The 16,969-nt window shown below is 42.4% G+C and overlaps 1 protein-coding gene across 1 annotated transcript; it reads left to right on the forward strand.

The window, feature by feature from the left end:
* Nucleotides 1-215: 215 nt before the first annotated feature.
* On the forward strand, nucleotides 216-16,522 carry fgf10a (fibroblast growth factor 10a; the record flags this gene model as incomplete). The annotated part of the gene is made up of 3 exons (XM_083983175.1): nucleotides 216-696; nucleotides 14,259-14,362; nucleotides 16,322-16,522. 3 exons carry the CDS (start codon nucleotides 216-218, stop codon nucleotides 16,520-16,522), a joined length of 786 nt encoding a protein of 261 aa, XP_083839301.1.
* Nucleotides 16,523-16,969: the final 447 nt, after the last annotated feature.

Consider the following 16,969-nt stretch of genomic DNA (forward strand, 5'->3'; position numbering starts at 1 on the left):
TCTGATCACATCCGCCACGGTCTTGTCAGTCTCCGACCCAGCCGTTCTACAGGTTTTCATACCACCACAGTCCCGGTGAGGTTGTGGGTCCCCGCACAGAGGAGGTGCACTTGGTCGGTCGGGGGAGTTTCTCCCACTCTCATTCCCTCTCCCTGCACCCAGCTCAGCATGCCCCAGCCCCTGAGCACCTCCACAGCTCTCCCAGCTCCACTACCATGTGTAGATGGACAGTGACACAAGGTGCACCGGTCGCCTGGTTCTCCTCCTGCTCCTGCCCCTGCCGCAGACCTCCTTCACTCCTTCTCTCCCTCACCTTCCTCGCCCTGCTTCTCCTGCTCGGACCGTCCTCGTCCTCGTCCTCGTCCCTGCCCCTGCCCCTGTCCGCTTCGTCGCCGCTGTCAGACTCTGAAAAGAACCACGATGCACCGGGAGGGACGCCTCCGCCCCGCTTCTCCACCCCGCGCCCGTCACCTTCCTCATCGCCCGCACCTCTGCACGCATCATCTGCGAGGTTGCCACGGGCGACCAACGGGTCGTCATCCTCGGCGACGGTCGTCGGGCGCCACGTGCGGAGCAGCTATAACCATCTGCAGGGAGATGTGCGCCAGAGGAAACTGTTCTCCTACCAGAAATTCTTCCTACGCATCGACAAGAGGGGAACGGTTAATGGCACCAAAAGCGAGGACGATCCATACAGTAAGTCAACCTTGGTTTATTTATGAATGGGTTTCATTTGTTCCACAAATTTAAACAGTTCAACTATTTATCAAAATGAGAGAAGAGGTCGTTACTGAGCTTTTTTGTTTCCTCTTAAACTTTAGTTGCACTAGAAATTAATAGGAGAGCAGTCAAACGCAAAAGAAGTCCACTTTACTGGGTTTGCTAATAAATAACTTTATATTTATATCTATAAAGGAGAAAAATGCACTAGTTCATCTGTGGAAAGTGGAGCCTCTGTTCTGTTTTCTCTACCTCAGTGAGTGTGCACATGAAGACAGGTGACTGGGCAAAAGAACAAATAACAGAGCTGCGTGCTTTTCAGCCTTTTCACCATGTGTAGAGGCAGGCACATTTGCCAGACTACAGAGTTTGGGAAGAGGCAGCATGACAGTGGGAGAGGAGAGGAGAGAGGAGAAAACAAAATGAGTAAGCCAGGCAGATAAAATAAAAAAGAGATGATCCACTGGAACCAATTAGAAATTGCCTAGAGAAGGTTCTTCCTCTTTGAGGAAATATCTAAAACACAGCTATTACCAAACCCCTGGGGAGAATGACAAGTAGACTTACTCCTTGCTGCTATTGTGCTGCAGCTATAATAGCAGTGGGCATATGCTAAGTGTGAGGTTGTACGGACTCAGATGTAAAGTAATAAGCATGCGATTCCTGCTCCTTTCTCTGGTTGTGCATTTTGCGGGCTGTGAAATATGATTTTAACCTTTATTTATCCTGAGAGAGGTCACTTAGTACACATGCTCTTTTGTCAGCACCACTCAGCCTCACATTCACACAGTTACAGTCTTTCACACTGGGTAGATTCCCGGCTTAGTCTTCCACCATTGAGTACGAACAAACTCCACCGGTGCCTTTAAGACACCTGGAGCTACCTGAACTGTAGTTTTTTAAGGTGGGGAAGAAAACGACTGCTTGCGTGAATGTAACAGGGACACATTTTGTGAAAGCTTTGAGGCACGTCCACTTAAAAGAAAAAGCATCAATAGAAATGTGCAGTGCATGCAGCATGAGAGCATGCAACCCCTCATAATAGAGTCCAATCTGCAAACATAAATAGGTTTCAGGGCTTGTAAGGGTCATCATAATCATTTATGACTGATCCAGTGCAGAAAATCAGCTGTTATCATTCTGTAGCCCACATCTTTATCTTGGAGTTAAACACATCTGGAAGTTCTCCAGGTCTGCCACAGTCCTCTGGCCTCAGAGCAGCTCAGAATAGCTGCATGGCCTAAGGGCACATTGACAGTAGTTGTTGATGGAGAACAGAACATTACTCCCACATTTACCTGCCCAGAGTTTCCTGGTCCACAGGATGAAATGGGTGACGTCCAAAACTCGGGCTAATTTCTTAAAGATTATACAACAGACTCCTGCTGCACTGAGTCTGCTGCATGTGTTTGAATCTGCACGAGCCGATGGGACTGGTGATGTATAAATGTTATCGTATATGAATCTTTATCACTTACACACCTTCATACACATGTCGCAGGGGTTTGTATGCATCTGTCTGTGGGTCTGTGGTGCTGTACAAGCCTCTCCTGCTGAGAGCATGCACACACACACATGCACACACACGCTTGAGCACAGAGAGGCCAGTCTTGCACATGGCCTCCATATGGCAAAGCCCACTTTTATTAGGGCCAGGGCCAGTGTGAATGTGTGTGTGCGTGCGTGTGTGTGTGTGTGTGCGTCTGTGTGTGTGTGTGTGTGTGTGTGTGCCACTCAGACACCAAGGCTCTGCCAGACATGGCTGAAGGAATTTCAATTAGCGTCTCTTCCTCCCTCCCCTTGCCTGCAGTCCTCTCTGACACACACACATGTGTGCACACACTTTAACACACATGCACATAAAGAGTTCAACCATTAGGGTGCAACGTGTCACTAACTATAATAGCATCAGGTCATGACATTAGAGGCACAATCCATCAATTTCAACAGCTCTGGCCACTTGATCGTTGTGGTAAAATTGGTAAGAACTTTATAGAGGAAAGAAAAAAAATCTGAGATATGAGGACTCGGCCTTGGAAGCCAAACATTTCAGGGCAGAGCTGAACCTGGCAGCCTGTTCAGCAGGCATTTCATCAACCTGCATCTAGCTGACAGTAGGTGCAGATATAAAACATGTGTCCGATTAATAGATGGGTGGGAATCTGGTGATACAGTGGGGAGACTTGGCTCCGCACACCATCGCACTACACTTTGCATGTGCAGCAGTTTGTATGCATAGACTAATGCACCAGCTCTTGCTATTTTTGCATGAGCTTGAAAATCAGCAGAGAACAAATTGGACCCTTCAAACTAAACCAACCAGAACATAATGAAATTCTCCTTTTCCTAACCGAGAGCACTGATGTGGGATTTGTCATCATGGTTTTCTTTCCGAAAGGCCATTTCTGCTTAGGTGCCTGTGCACATTATTCTACTACACACTACAACCACTAGTCAGTTTTTACTGTATATGATTAAAAAGTGCTACAACTAAAACAACTGCACACAATTTAGTCTTTATATGTTTATCAGAGAAACTCGGCTTCTTTAACAAAGCTTATTCGCAATATACATAATACTACTGTATATCATACAATATACCTTTGTACTGCAGGTTGCTAACATTGCTGCGTATCTAGAAATCGACTCGACATGTAATTATCAGAAATGTTTTAGGATAGCAAAAATTAAAAGGTGAGGAAGTAGTTATTAGTGTGGTTGTCCTGGTCTAGTAGTCTGGTAATGTTCAGGGGGTCAGATTGCTAATGAGGGTCATTAGATGGTGTCAGAGGTGATGAAGAAGTTTTCAGCCCGGCTCCGAGGTCGAGATTCTCCTCACAGCCGAGCCAGTCCAATCATCCTGTCAGGGCTGCAGGCGGCGCGTCACTCTGGGGCTTTCGGGGAGTGCGTCGTGATTTTGTGCTCGCTAGTGCGTGTCAGTGTTTGTCCATTTGTGTTCAGTGCCCGTTCGTCCGTCTCACCTCATAAGTTCTTCAAGATGAGGCGCTCTCGAGTCTAAATATGGAAAATCCTGCCCGGCTATCACGTGATTAGCATTGATCCTGCCACTGACCATGAGCAACAAAACTGTCCTTGTTTTCTTTCCTCCGTTTCCCACAGACTGTCACATTGTGTTTACAAACAGATGAATAAAGCCATGAAACAAAATAGACATGTGTTTGCAGTTGGACCGCAAACCTGTGGTCGGTACGAGGTTCAATTAGTAATGAGCAGTGCCAACTTGACAAAAGTTGGAGCTTTGACTCTCACTGCTGCCACCGGGACTGTAAAAGTTGCACATACTAATTGTTACCATTAATCACAGTAGACATGAATGAATTGAATTGCCACAAGTTATGGAGAGTCTAATATATGGGATGTTATTCTGATTTAGTGCAGGTTTTCCATGTCCAGGCTAATTACACAGGTCTGCCCCCTCTGCTTTGACCTCTACCTATTGACCCGAGTCAGGAAGCTTTGTCGATGGAAAGGTCAGCACAACACGTAGTGCATCACTTTTGGCTGTTGTGTTACTCTGCCACTGCTCACTATGGGATGTATTGAGGGCATACATGTACAAGTTTGACATTGTTTAAACTTGTCATTCCTGATTACTAGTTTTAGTGATTTGATTCCAATATTACAAATGTACTCTGCTGGGGGAAACATATTTTCTGTCTTACAGAAATGAGTCTTGGAGGTTTTTTCCTTTCTTTATACAAGAATAATAAATGTCAGTTAAGTAGGATTGTTTGAGCCTCTTCCAGTAGAAATCAGTTTGTTGTGTGCCAAAATCTTGAAACAAAACAAAAGGAGGAAGATCACGGACAAATTGCCCAGGGTTGTTTGATATTGGAAATGTTGAAATTATGTCACTCCACTGGGAGATTTTTGTACTTTTTTTGAGAAAACTGAACTGTGAGGGCAAAAAAAGTAAATCAACTTAGAGTTATGCTACACTGCAAATAACAAAACAAGCGAAAATAAATGTCAGCGTCAGTCGTTTTGTCTTCTAATAATACATGTACTGTATTGGTCTTTCTGAAACATCTGAATTATGTTTCCAGAACCAGAATCGTTCTGCTTTGCCATCACAAACCTCCAGTGACTCAGCAAGATTAACTCAAAACAAAAATACAGCAAGTGTTTGCCCTTTCTGATTTTTTTTAAAACATCTTCTTGAAATTAGTCCCAGTCTTTTCAACCTTTTCCCGTTTCTAAAACTCTCTCCTTTCCTGCTTCTTTCCTTGATGAGTGGGTTTAGGGTTCTCGTGGGAAAAGGTAACAGTGTGGCCCATAAAAGAGAGTTATGAGGAGGTATTGGATGCACCAGAGGTTAGTGTCAGTGTTGCTTTTCATTCGAAGTTATTTTGACATCTTCATGGAGTCCCCCCCTCTCCAACGGCCATAAATAAAAGTGGTGCGCAAATCTCACTGCATACGCTTGTTCAGGAAATGCTGAACTTATCATCAAGCACTCCTAAAGCTGCCAGCGCCAAGTTTAACACTCGGCTGTATTCTGAGTTCAACAACACAACTAACACACACTCCCTCCTATGTTTGATCCCCTGTGACCTTTCCTCTGATCACACTAACATTCATTTTGCTTATGGTAGAAACAAACAGGAATTAGCCTAGCACTATATCATTCATCTCATGAGCCACAAGCTACTTATATGGGAAAACAGCCTCAGTGAATTCAGATAAAACAGATTTCGCACCATACAACACTCTTCGTGGTGATGTTTTGTTAATATCTAAACTGCAGCAGGAGTCTGGATCAAATCATGTCAGCTCTGATTCACGACTCTCTTTACTGGAATCTACACAGCAAACAGAGCTGTCTAGGATCTGCAGCAACATTACATAATATTGATCATCTTACATAAGACCAATTGCATTTTACTGTAAATGACAGAGATAGCTGTGCCACACACGTCTAGAAATAGCTTTACGACAATGAAACCATGCCAAAGCATCATTAACGTATCACAAGTGTTTCACACAAGCCATTGCGCAATCGTTGATGCCTCGAGGCTAAAATGCTCAGTTTGGGACAACACTTAATACCAGCCCCCAGAAATCAGGCTGTCAAAGTCTAGAAAGCAGAGACTCTTTGCACTGTGGAAACCTACAAGTGTCGAGGTGCCGGTTACACCCTGAAACAGATGATCATACAAGTGTGTAAGCATTCCCCAGTTTTCTTGCTGTCGCAATTCACAACTTGTTGTCTTTTGATAAAAAAAAATAACAGGCAAAGTCTGAAACTTTCAAAACGCTCCAGTTTGAGTTGTTACACAATAAATTCTCTGGCAGGGCTCATTGAACTTTGGCATTTTGAACTCATGACTGCTTAGTTTATTTCATCGAAGTTGTTGTAAGTAATTGTAGTAATAAAAAATGATTAGCTGACATAATGGAAGTGATATGGAAATAATCCAAATGGGCAAGCAAGGATTTCAGCTCCTTGTCTCTCCCTGCATTATTTTCTATCTTACATTCAGGGGTGAGTGGGAAGGTCTAGAGGTCAAGAGGTATGAGCGCCCTTTGACCCCATCACTACCCGTACAGGGTCATTCATAGAGCATGTGTGTGTGTGCTTTGGATGTGTTGGGAAGACACGCACAACGACGACAGTGTTTCATCAAGTTATTTGCTGAAGACGTTTGTTCATTGCTGAAGTGCAGTTGCTAGACTTTTGAGAGTCGTGTTTGTATTTCTGCCAGGAGTCGCTGAGGACAATGACAGGATCCGTCTCATTTTTCCGTCACTGTTTACATATTTCATGTCGTCGCCGCTTGATATTTTCCCATCAATTCACTCCCCTGTCCATTAATGTGTCAGCTACAACAAGACTGAAATAGGAGCCAGATTTCTGTAGGCAGACCAAAGCAGCCCTGCCACAAACCCCACCACTCAGGCACCACCTTAAACAAAAGTCTTTCAGCAGCAAATCATGTTTCTGTAAGATCCTCTGCTGCTCCGGAGCTCCTCGGCTCTCTGAAGAGAAAATGGCTCCAGACATCAAGAGTCGATTACTATCCACAAAGAATCTTAATTGGACATCTTTGTTTTGATGGACGGCATTTTTCATTGTTTACGTTATGTGGAGGATTCTTGCAGACTCCACTCGTACAGATCTGGGGAGAGGGATCGAGAGAACAGGGGGAGATACACGACTAACTATCAAGCTTTAGTGGCAAATTGTCATCTCCATGAAATATCTGAGAGTGCAGACTCGTATTCTTGAGGTTTTACAGGCCCACAGAGTGTGTGACAATAACACACAGAGATATTCACTGTGTGAATGCCCATTCAGCCCAGTTCTTGGCTCATCTCTGGGGCGTCCCTAGCACTAATCCAACAGTTTGCTCTCGTCCAAATAACAAGTGATTACATCTGACAACAAACTGCAAAGCAGAATCATAGCAATGTTCGCTCTGGTGTAAACAGCGACAGGGAAGTTGTTAGCATCGTTTAGTTACGCGCTGGAAAAGTGCAGCATTTTGCCGTGTCAGCAGTGCACGCATCCCAACAGTGTTCTTACATTGTGTAAAGTCAGCAAAGTTGGAGCCAGTGCGGCCTTTGTTGTAGAGATGATCTCAGAAGGGAAAAATAATAGAAACTATGGCAAAAATAAATGTTGAATATAAAACTCATAAAAATATCTGTGGTGAAAATGTTTTGTAGTTTAACTGCTTCACCTCTGGGACAGTCAGAGGCTGTTTCAGGTTTCCTCTCTATACTGTACGTTCTTTTAAGTTTATCCAGGCAGTACACAACACAACGTTTTATAACGTTTTCATGTGACACTTGTCTTTTTAGTCCACATTTTATATGATTGTTGATTAGAAAACATATTTTTATACTGTTAATCAAATAAATTAATTTAAAGAAAAATAACTGCAGCAAAAAAAGTATGAAATATATTCCAGCGTAATCTCTTCCAGTAGCTTTCCTGACAAATGCACTGGAAGCCTAATACTGAAAGTGTCATTTTGGCCTGGTGCATGTGAACAGGCAGAATTCATGGCCAGTAAAGCAGTGGGAGGTGAAGAACAGCATCTGTGACAGATAACATCCAGGGCTGCTGCCATATAGATAGACCATGTGCACACACACACACCTCATGTTCCTGCTCTCCTCCATACTCACTCACCCTTAACCCTGCTACACACACACACAAACACACACACACACACACACGCACGCACACCATGAAAGTGAGTCTCTTCATGGAGTCATCAAAGGTAAAGCTGAGAGCTCAGAGTAGAGTCCAGAGAGGCATCTGGACAGCCTGGCCGTTTGAACAGCGAAGGCAGGAATGCCAGCTAATTACTGTGTGTGTGTGTGTGTGTGTGTGTGTGTGTGTGTGTGTGTGTGTGTGTGTGTGTGTGTGTGTGTGTGTGTGTGTGTGTGTGTGTGTGTGTGTGTGTGTGTGTGTGTGTGTGTGTGTGTGTGCGCTGTAAGTGAGGAGAGACGAAGTAAGGACAGCACAGAAAGCGAAAGCTGCATGTGACAAACTGAATAATACTCCGTACATGTCGGTGCATAATATTTGTGGTGTAAAATAACAAGATTTCTGAAGCTCAAAATCCAACGCCAACAATGCAAACCACAACAGTTGGGAAACATCGCACTGGCAGCTGAACTGTAAATGAAAAATGTGCGAAATGCAGACAACCGTCACAGCACTTTGCCTGAAAACATAACTCCCGCCGTGTCAGGCCTGTGAAATATTTTGACAGAAACTGGCAGCTTTGGCACTTTATCATGTTACAAAGTCAACTGTGTGAAAGACATCACAATATCTCAGGTGGTTATGGGTTTTTGTGTCCCCTCCCCCTCGCCCTCCTTTTGGTCAAATCACCATTAACATCACTGTGAATTTCTGTTTGCTTTCCTCCCAGCTGCTCTTAAACGTGTGTGACATAACTCGCTGGGGTCTCGCTGCGCTCGGTAAAGTGATCTGGATTTATACCGACTGGAACGATGAGCGGCGCAGACTATACGCCCGACGTTATCTCGCAGGCTGAAACCTCTGGTATTTTAAACAGAGGGTTTTCGCTCTGGTGATCTGTTTGGTTTGATTTCGGGAATAATCTGGGGTTTGTTTTTCTTTTGTCGCCTCAGATCAGCGAGGCCTGAAATCACACACAGCTTGAACACTGTGCGGAAATGGCTGTTTCTGAGGAAGACAGTAATGTGAGGGGGTTACCGTCAGGGAAGGAAATAAAACCAATATGCGTCCAAGAATAAGCTGAATAATACAGTGAGTGCAGATCAAATAGAGCGATATTACTAATGAAAAAACGACTTAAAAAAGCACACCTACTTCACAGCATTTAAAGTCCAGAATTTAACACATCCAAAACTAATTGTGAGGAAAAAAAACAACTTACCAAAAAAGATTCTATTTGTAAAACAATTTTAGCCATTTTGAAAATCAGAAACAGCCCTCTGTTTTCTCCGTTTCAGTCAAAACTGTCAGCTAGGCGTGCTTTGATGTGGCCACTTAGCACAGGATGATACTGTTGTCAACCACATCAGTCTAAACCAATACCTCAACGCTCCTCACAACACAGCAGTTTCTACTTCCAGCCATGTCTTCACCGGCATTCACCAAGCAAACGGCACAAGTGAGAAATGTTTGTTTTCTCTCAGACTTCAAAAGAAATATTCAACCAAACTCTGAAAAAAAATTACAGTAATAATGCAAAGGAAATATAATAAAACCACAAGTGGCCTCAAATGCAGCAGCGGTCAAGACAGCTTTTGTTTCAACGCATGTTGTGCATTGTATTTTGTATTTATACGGTCAAATAGAGCAGAGGAGTTTAATATTTTCAGTTCGTATCTGATTAAAGCACATTGGTGGTCTACTTTTTCTTTCTAAATTCTTCTATTCTTCTTTTGTATCTTTTATTTATTTATTTATTTTACTGGCATGGATTCTGGCGGTTGCATGGATGTAAACTCTCACGTCGCAGGGAATACAACATGTTGTCAATCACTGTTGCATAGTTTGGAGGAGAAAAAGGATCTTAGTGTTTAGACCTCAACTGATGCAAATCAGATATTAAACCTTAAAAACAATACATAATAGGGCTACTTTTGCTTCGTGAAAATTTTGGTTTTTAGGCGTTGCATTTATATTTCACATCTGAAAAAAAAAAAAAAGGAGAGAGGATTAGTCGCTGCGGAAAAACAACCGGAAAAGTCAAGGGTTCATCCAAATATCTGAGCTTTGGACGTAGAATAAAAGAACCCAAACCATTTCCATTCCTCGCACTGAGGGGAGTTCATGACACAAACTAGTCCACAAGTGACAATATTTCACAATGCAGAGCGAGACCTCTCCGGGCTGCAGACACGCATTAGACCCACTCACAGCTGGTCACCGCGTCGAGGTCACAATGTGAACAACCGCAGTATAATCTTCAAAAAAGCCCCTGGATAAACAGTGGAAACATTTTCACAACCTCCCTTAACCTTTAGGTTCAGCTGGAGTCTCACTGCCCGTGTTTCCAGAGGGGCCAGCCGGGGGTCGACGGGAGGCCTGTGCATGTGTGTGTTCCTGAGTGTGCGTGCATGTATGGGAGTGTGTGTTTTAACGTATAAGCGCGTGCCTGTGTGTCTGTGTCTGTGAGTGGTAGTTTGAAAAATGGCACAATTGTTACACTTTGAACACACAGAACTTAAATTTATATATGCGACATTACTTGTAATTCCAGTGGGGAAAAACTCATTTACTTTCAAATGTGCTGCTTATTGACAGTGACTGGTTTCAAATTTGTGGATCTTTCTTGGTATAGGGCCTAATCATAAGAAATGCAGCATATCAATAAACACATGGTACAACAGAAGTATAATGGAGTGAACAGATGAGTTTAAAGATAGTGAATAGTAGAATCTACTGCTCCAATAGAAACAGTGTTATTTGACTTGACTAAACCCTCTGTAGTTCAGTGATGATATCTGTCTCTTCTGTATCCAGTGGGGTGTCCTGGTGGTTCATCCAATTCCCTCCTCTCTTCTCTCACTTCCTGTCATCTCACTAATTTTTTACTCTTTAATTAAAAAGCAGGTGAATATTTCTCCCCCAAAAAATGAGGAAAACTCTAACAATACTTTGTACAAAACTAATGGAAGAGGGATAGAAGATGTTGGGTTAGAACTAAGAGAGAAGACAGAGGGAGGATAAAAGCACAAAGGGAAAAAAGAAAGAGGTGAAAGGAGGAACAATGTGTTGAAGAATGAGAAAAGGGAAGAAAGACAGATACTGTATGAGAGACAGTATGTGTGTTTCTATGCACATTTCCAAACAAAAATTGCATGGAGACGCCTCAAAATATCAGAAAAAAAGCTGTTACATTTGGCAAAGATGAGAAAGTTGGCGGATTGATAAAAGCAAAATAAGCAACAGACAGACATAGCAAATATAGCTGCAGACAAAAACATCTGATCTGTGAGAGCTAGTAAAGATGCCGAGACGTTCCTCAAATTAATGAAAAACACAAAATGACACATTTCCAGCAGGTTTTCTACATGCTGTTTTTTGGGGGGGGTTGGATAGACTGTCACTTTATTTAAAATTTAATCTCTGCTGTTTTCTCTTTGCTATTTTTCTTGGGTAAATGTTCTTCTTTTTTTAGATGAAGAATTGGATAGTGAAGCTGAGTGAATTATGTTGCCCTCTACACAGACACTGGGTCGCCTGAGAGAATCAGAAAATGTAGATTGAACAGTGCAGGGCACAAATTTTGGCCACAATCACCATCTGCCAATATTACAAACATATATAAATGACCAATTAAAGCTACTGATCACAAAATGGCTAAAATCAAAGCTGCTGTTGTGTCTCTACCCCTTGCCCAGTGTGTGTCTATTTACATTATGGATTTGAGCCACAGGGGACCTTCATTACAAAACCCATTAAACAACGTCGTGGTCTTTATGAAGTGGTTAATGAACAGTTTCTCACTGTTAGACAGCCAGGCTATGTTTATTTGTACTTGCAGCTCTGTCAGTGTTATGGTTGGGGTTTGACTGGCACAGAGCTTTTTTGGCTTGTTTTTATGAAAGTTGTAGAGTTGCCCTGTTACACACAGGTGTTTGCCCTTGGTCAGTTGTTGATAGCAGAAAATGTCCATGCCTTTTATATTAAGTGTTATTTGTGCCTGCAGTGTTAGGTCATAAAACTTTTTTTCCTTTGCACTCAAAAACATATTCATAATTAATACACTGGGCTCAGATCCAACGGCCACACTGAGGGAGAAAAACAGACTGTTCCCCCTCATTTTGGGGGGAAAAATGAGAAAGGAGAAAAATACGTTAACAGACTCAAGATACCAATAAGACAAGGTGTTGAATTAGGGTAAAGTAATAAAGCTCTAAGAGCATTGTGGGCCCAGTACCAGAGGCTGAATCGTTTAAATGTGTTTGCCTGACTGCATCTGTGTCTTGACGTGTGCGCCTGTAGTGATACAAGCTCAGGTCCTGTTTTTCTCCGTCTCCGTTGCTATAAACTCTGTTGTTGCAATCTAAGCCTTTTGTTGCAGCCTGGCCTTTTAACTCGCAGGCAGACGGGCTGCTTCTGGTAACTGGTAAAGGGGTCATAAAAGAGCCCTGTGCTTTTGGTTTTTCACAAACCACATCAAACAGGAGGAGGGAAAAAGGGTTTGAACAGGTGGACGGGCCTTTAGTGCAGCACAGACAGATCTTATTTTGACGGATCACGGCTCAGAAATGTCAGCTGTGCTGCAGCGAGATGGAACATTTTGAACCTGGTAGATCAGTGTTGTGCTACACGTCTGTGTGAGTAATGGACTTAATGTAACAAGCCAACATGATGCACTGTGAGCCACGGAAATCTTCTTCAATTTAAGGGGTTGAGTAAGCTTTTACTAACCAAATAAGGCAACTGTGGGGATATATTAATTCCAGTATTCCTCAGCCAAGAACAACATTTAACAAAAAAAAGAAACAAGGCCTAAAACTATTTTAAAAACAACAACAAACGATGGAAAAATTGTTTGTTACTGCAAAACATCTGATTAATTTTATGCCCTTTTTATACACCGCAAAATAAATGCAAGACCCTTTTTTTTTGCCTTTTGCCTTGCCTGCTCATTTCTCAGTGTTTCTCTCAGAGCTTACACTAGACATAAGAAGGCAATAGTGACATTTTTGCAGTTCTGTGGCGATATAATGCACAGATGGACAGTCCAAGAAAGAAATACATCTGAAACACACAGAGGTTTAGAATTAGGATCTGGGAGCTGTACAACGCAGCAGTCAGCAGACACATGTCTCCATAAAAAGCGTCCTCAACGTTCATCATCACAGAGCTCACACCAGAGCTGCACGATGTTAAAAATCTGAGGAAGAGAGAGATGAACAAAGGTATCTATCTAAAGACAGGTAGATTCATAACAAAGTTTAAAGAAGAAAGTGATAGTTGTTGAATGATTTTTACTCATTCTCCCACTTCTCCCGATCATCGTTTCTCTTATGTTCCTAATGCTGAGCCCAACTTCTGTCATTTTTTCTCAACCTACAACTAAGTGCATTTGTTTGCTCTCTAAGCCTTGCAGCTTTGGGAAAAGCGAGTCCATCATTCATTACTCAAGCAGGAAAATGTCTTAGAAAAGCTGAAAAATGGCAGTAATACACCTCTAGATTCTCTGGATTTACTGTCTCAGTTTCTCACTTCATCCTTCTGACTATTCCTGCAACCAGGTTCCACTTCCTACTGGCCCCTTTAGCTAATCCTCTCAAAACCCCTGATAGTTTTATGGCTTGGTGTAACTGACTTTAGGATGAGAGAAGAAAGGGCCGGCAACCACAGCTTAAACCAGTAATTGGTTCAGGCTTGAAAACTGATACGGACACCTTGACCTCTTGCCAGTCTGGCAGCCAGAAAGCCTCTCTCCGTCCTGTCCGTGTGCCTGCCTGACTGCGCTGCCTGCCTGAGCTCCCCTGGTCAGAAAAACAAACACTGAACGGAGAAAATGTTTTTTCCTGGCTTACACCTCGATCCCAGGGCATGCAGCCCACAGGCTAACCAGCAAATGAACAGGGGGCAAGAGGCCGCTCTGAGGTCTGACAGTCACATAGTGAGGAAAAAAAAAAAAAAAAAAGTGAGGAGGGAGACAAGACTGAGGGTTCACTTGTGAGGAAGAAACCTTTTTGAGCCAGATAGCGAAATTATAAAACACAATTAAAACTGATCCACGGAGGATGGAAAAATTCTTATTCCAAGATTAACTTGTTCATATTTACAGTCAAATATTATTTCTAAGGTGTTACGGATCCTACTGTTTCTGATGGGGATTAGCGAGAAGAACAAGAAATGGTCATTTTCAATAAAACAGGCAATTTTCTGGAAAATTTGATGAAAATATGAATTGATTTTAGCACTTTTGAGGTGATGTGAATATCTTTACATGGTATTAGAAAATAATGAATCGCAGAACAGAGTGAAACAATCTACATGAAGTTTTGACATGTTGGTCTCTCTGCTCTTGCTCCACCAGGTATTTTGGAGATCAAGTCAGTGGACGTGGGGGTGGTGGCCATCAGGGGCCTCAGCAGTAACCACTACCTGGCGATCAACAAGAAAGGAGTGCTATACGGAGCGGTGAGTAGCAGTCTCGGTCGTTTCACTGCCATCTACTTCTCCCTCTATTGCTCTACTTTTTCATTCTTGTGACTGGTGAATTCATCTGATGATGTTGTCAATCTAAGTGATTCAAAGTATTGCAAAAGAAACACTTTTCTTTAAAGTCTGGACTCTGCGGCTTTTCTTGAATGCCTCTTAAAACAATGGACAAGGCTGCAAGACTCTCTTCCAGAAATAGGAACCGCAGTTAGTCAATGTGAGCTCTCCTCTCTGCTACCTACCTCTCCTCTCCTCTCCATTCAGAAACAGGAAACACAATCCTGCAGTTTCTCTATTCTGCTTCAATCCCTCTGGGGAGCGCAGCCCTTGTTTCATCTGTTTTCTCTCTCTTTCTCCCTCCTTTTCTTCATCTCATTCTCTCCCTCTTTTTTCTCTTCTTTTTACTCTTTTCCATACTTTGAAAGGACCCAAACTTTCAGCGTGTCTCTCTGGAGCCACACCACAGATGAAATGACACACGGTAGAAAAGAAAGAAAAAAGAGGCATTCTGTTGCATGGCCTGAAACTGAATTCCCATGACGTCTTCTGCTCGCTGCAACACAAACCACAGTAGCACGGTGGTGAAGGGCTGGCGTTTGATTACACTTGATGGGTTTACACAGTGACTTCTTTATCCAGTGGTAATCAAATGAAATCATTGTTTCATTATATCCCCAGATTAATACATGCGAGTTACACAGATGATTATGACGGCCTTTAGGCTTTACCATGATTGTATAAAATTCTCAATGAAAACCAAGCATGGGTGGTCTGGGTATATATATAATATATAATTTAACAGCAATACTTTTACTTTTTAAGTTCTGACATGTAATTCATGATTGACTATTATAATCTGATTTCATTTACGATTACAGTCCTTTTTTTTATAACATCTACTCCACTAATCATTTTAATTGAAAGGCAGCCAGCTCACACACGCTGTTTGGTTGTACTGAGCACCAGCATTAGTGAAAAAGCTGCACAGTGACTGTAAAATATTCTCATTTTGCTTTGGGAACATTCAGTTTTACTTCTGGAACCAATTTGAACAGCTGTGGCCAGATACAGAGAGAGAGAGAGACTGAGTTATATTGTGCATTTGTGTGTGTGTTTTTCTTGTGTGTACGTGTGTGTGGGGGCAAGTACATTTTTGCTCGTGAATATCAACTGTATCCAGTTAACTGGCTGTTTAAGCGACGTTAGCCTTAAGCACAAGGGCAGCTTCCAGTAAACTGACAAATGTTACTCTCTCAGATCATTTTCTCTTCATTTACCAGTGGGTGGTCACTGTGGTAACGTGCGCCACAAACACGGTGTCACGATGCTCTTTGCGGGCGACGAGCTCGAACATCTAAGACGTCACACATCTCATGCTAACCTCTCTGCCCCAGTCTCATCGTCTCACCCGGGGGAAATGTTCTTTAGTAATGGCTGGCCATTTATTGATCACAAAGAAGTAAAATATCAACATGTTGTTGATGACCTCAAACAAGGTCAAGAAGATCAACCACAACATTAGCAAGCATGAAAACACTCAATTTCTCCGTCACAAGTAACTAAACCCCCAACAGCCATTTACGATGTAGTAATGATGAAACAGAGAGATTAAAGAGAACCCACTGGAAAACTTCTGCTCCATTACATGAAAAGCATCTGCTGATAATACTTATTAATTACTGTCATGTCTATAATTTACAATCTAATTAGGAGAAGAAGATGAACAACAAACAGAAACCACACATGTGTATCAGACAGCGATTCTGACTTTGGGGTTCCACCAAAGAAAAAGTGGATGATTCATGGTTTTACAAATGCTGTCTGATAAGATTTTGATCGTAGTTATTAATAGTACTGTAGATATTGTGGATTAAAGCCATTATCTTTATGCTCTCTGCTCTGCTCGTATTCACACTCCTCTTTTCTCCTCCTCCACAGAGGGACTTTGGTCCGGACTGTCGCCTGATTGAGCGCATTGAAGAGAACAAGTACAACACCTACGCATCAGCGGAGTGGCGCAACAAGAAGAAGCACATGTTTGTGGGACTGAATGCCAACGGAAAGCCAATGAAGGGGAGGAAGACACGGAGGAAAAACACAGCCACTCACTTCCTGCCCATTGTGGTGCAACCACGATGATTGGACATGTCAGCCATGGGAGGACGCTGCAAGACTGCAGGGTATCAGACTTTTTTTTTGAGTTACAGTGATGGCTACATTGGACAGATCTGAATGGGATCTGAATGATGCACTGAGAAGGACAAGAATGGAAACCTAGAGACATTTATCTCCGATGGATAAAGACAATTCTATTTTTAGAGAAAGAAATAAGATATATTGCTATACAATGTATATATTATTTTCTGTTTTAAGTTATAAAATACGTAGGCACAGTAGAAAATATGAAAGAAACGACTTCTGTGCCAAAATGTGATTTAGTAACTCACATTTCTAGATTTGTGTACATGTGAAGCGCTTGACTAGGAAGAAGTGAAACGAAATGACAGAAGGCAAATATGCAAGAAAGGAGAGGAAAAAGAGAACAAGAGGGAGGACTGATGGAAAGGTGACTGACAGACTAAGAGA

Source organism: Trachurus trachurus (genome assembly GCF_905171665.1).
Source record: "Trachurus trachurus genome assembly, chromosome: 12".
Lineage (NCBI taxonomy): Eukaryota > Metazoa > Chordata > Actinopteri > Carangiformes > Carangidae > Trachurus > Trachurus trachurus.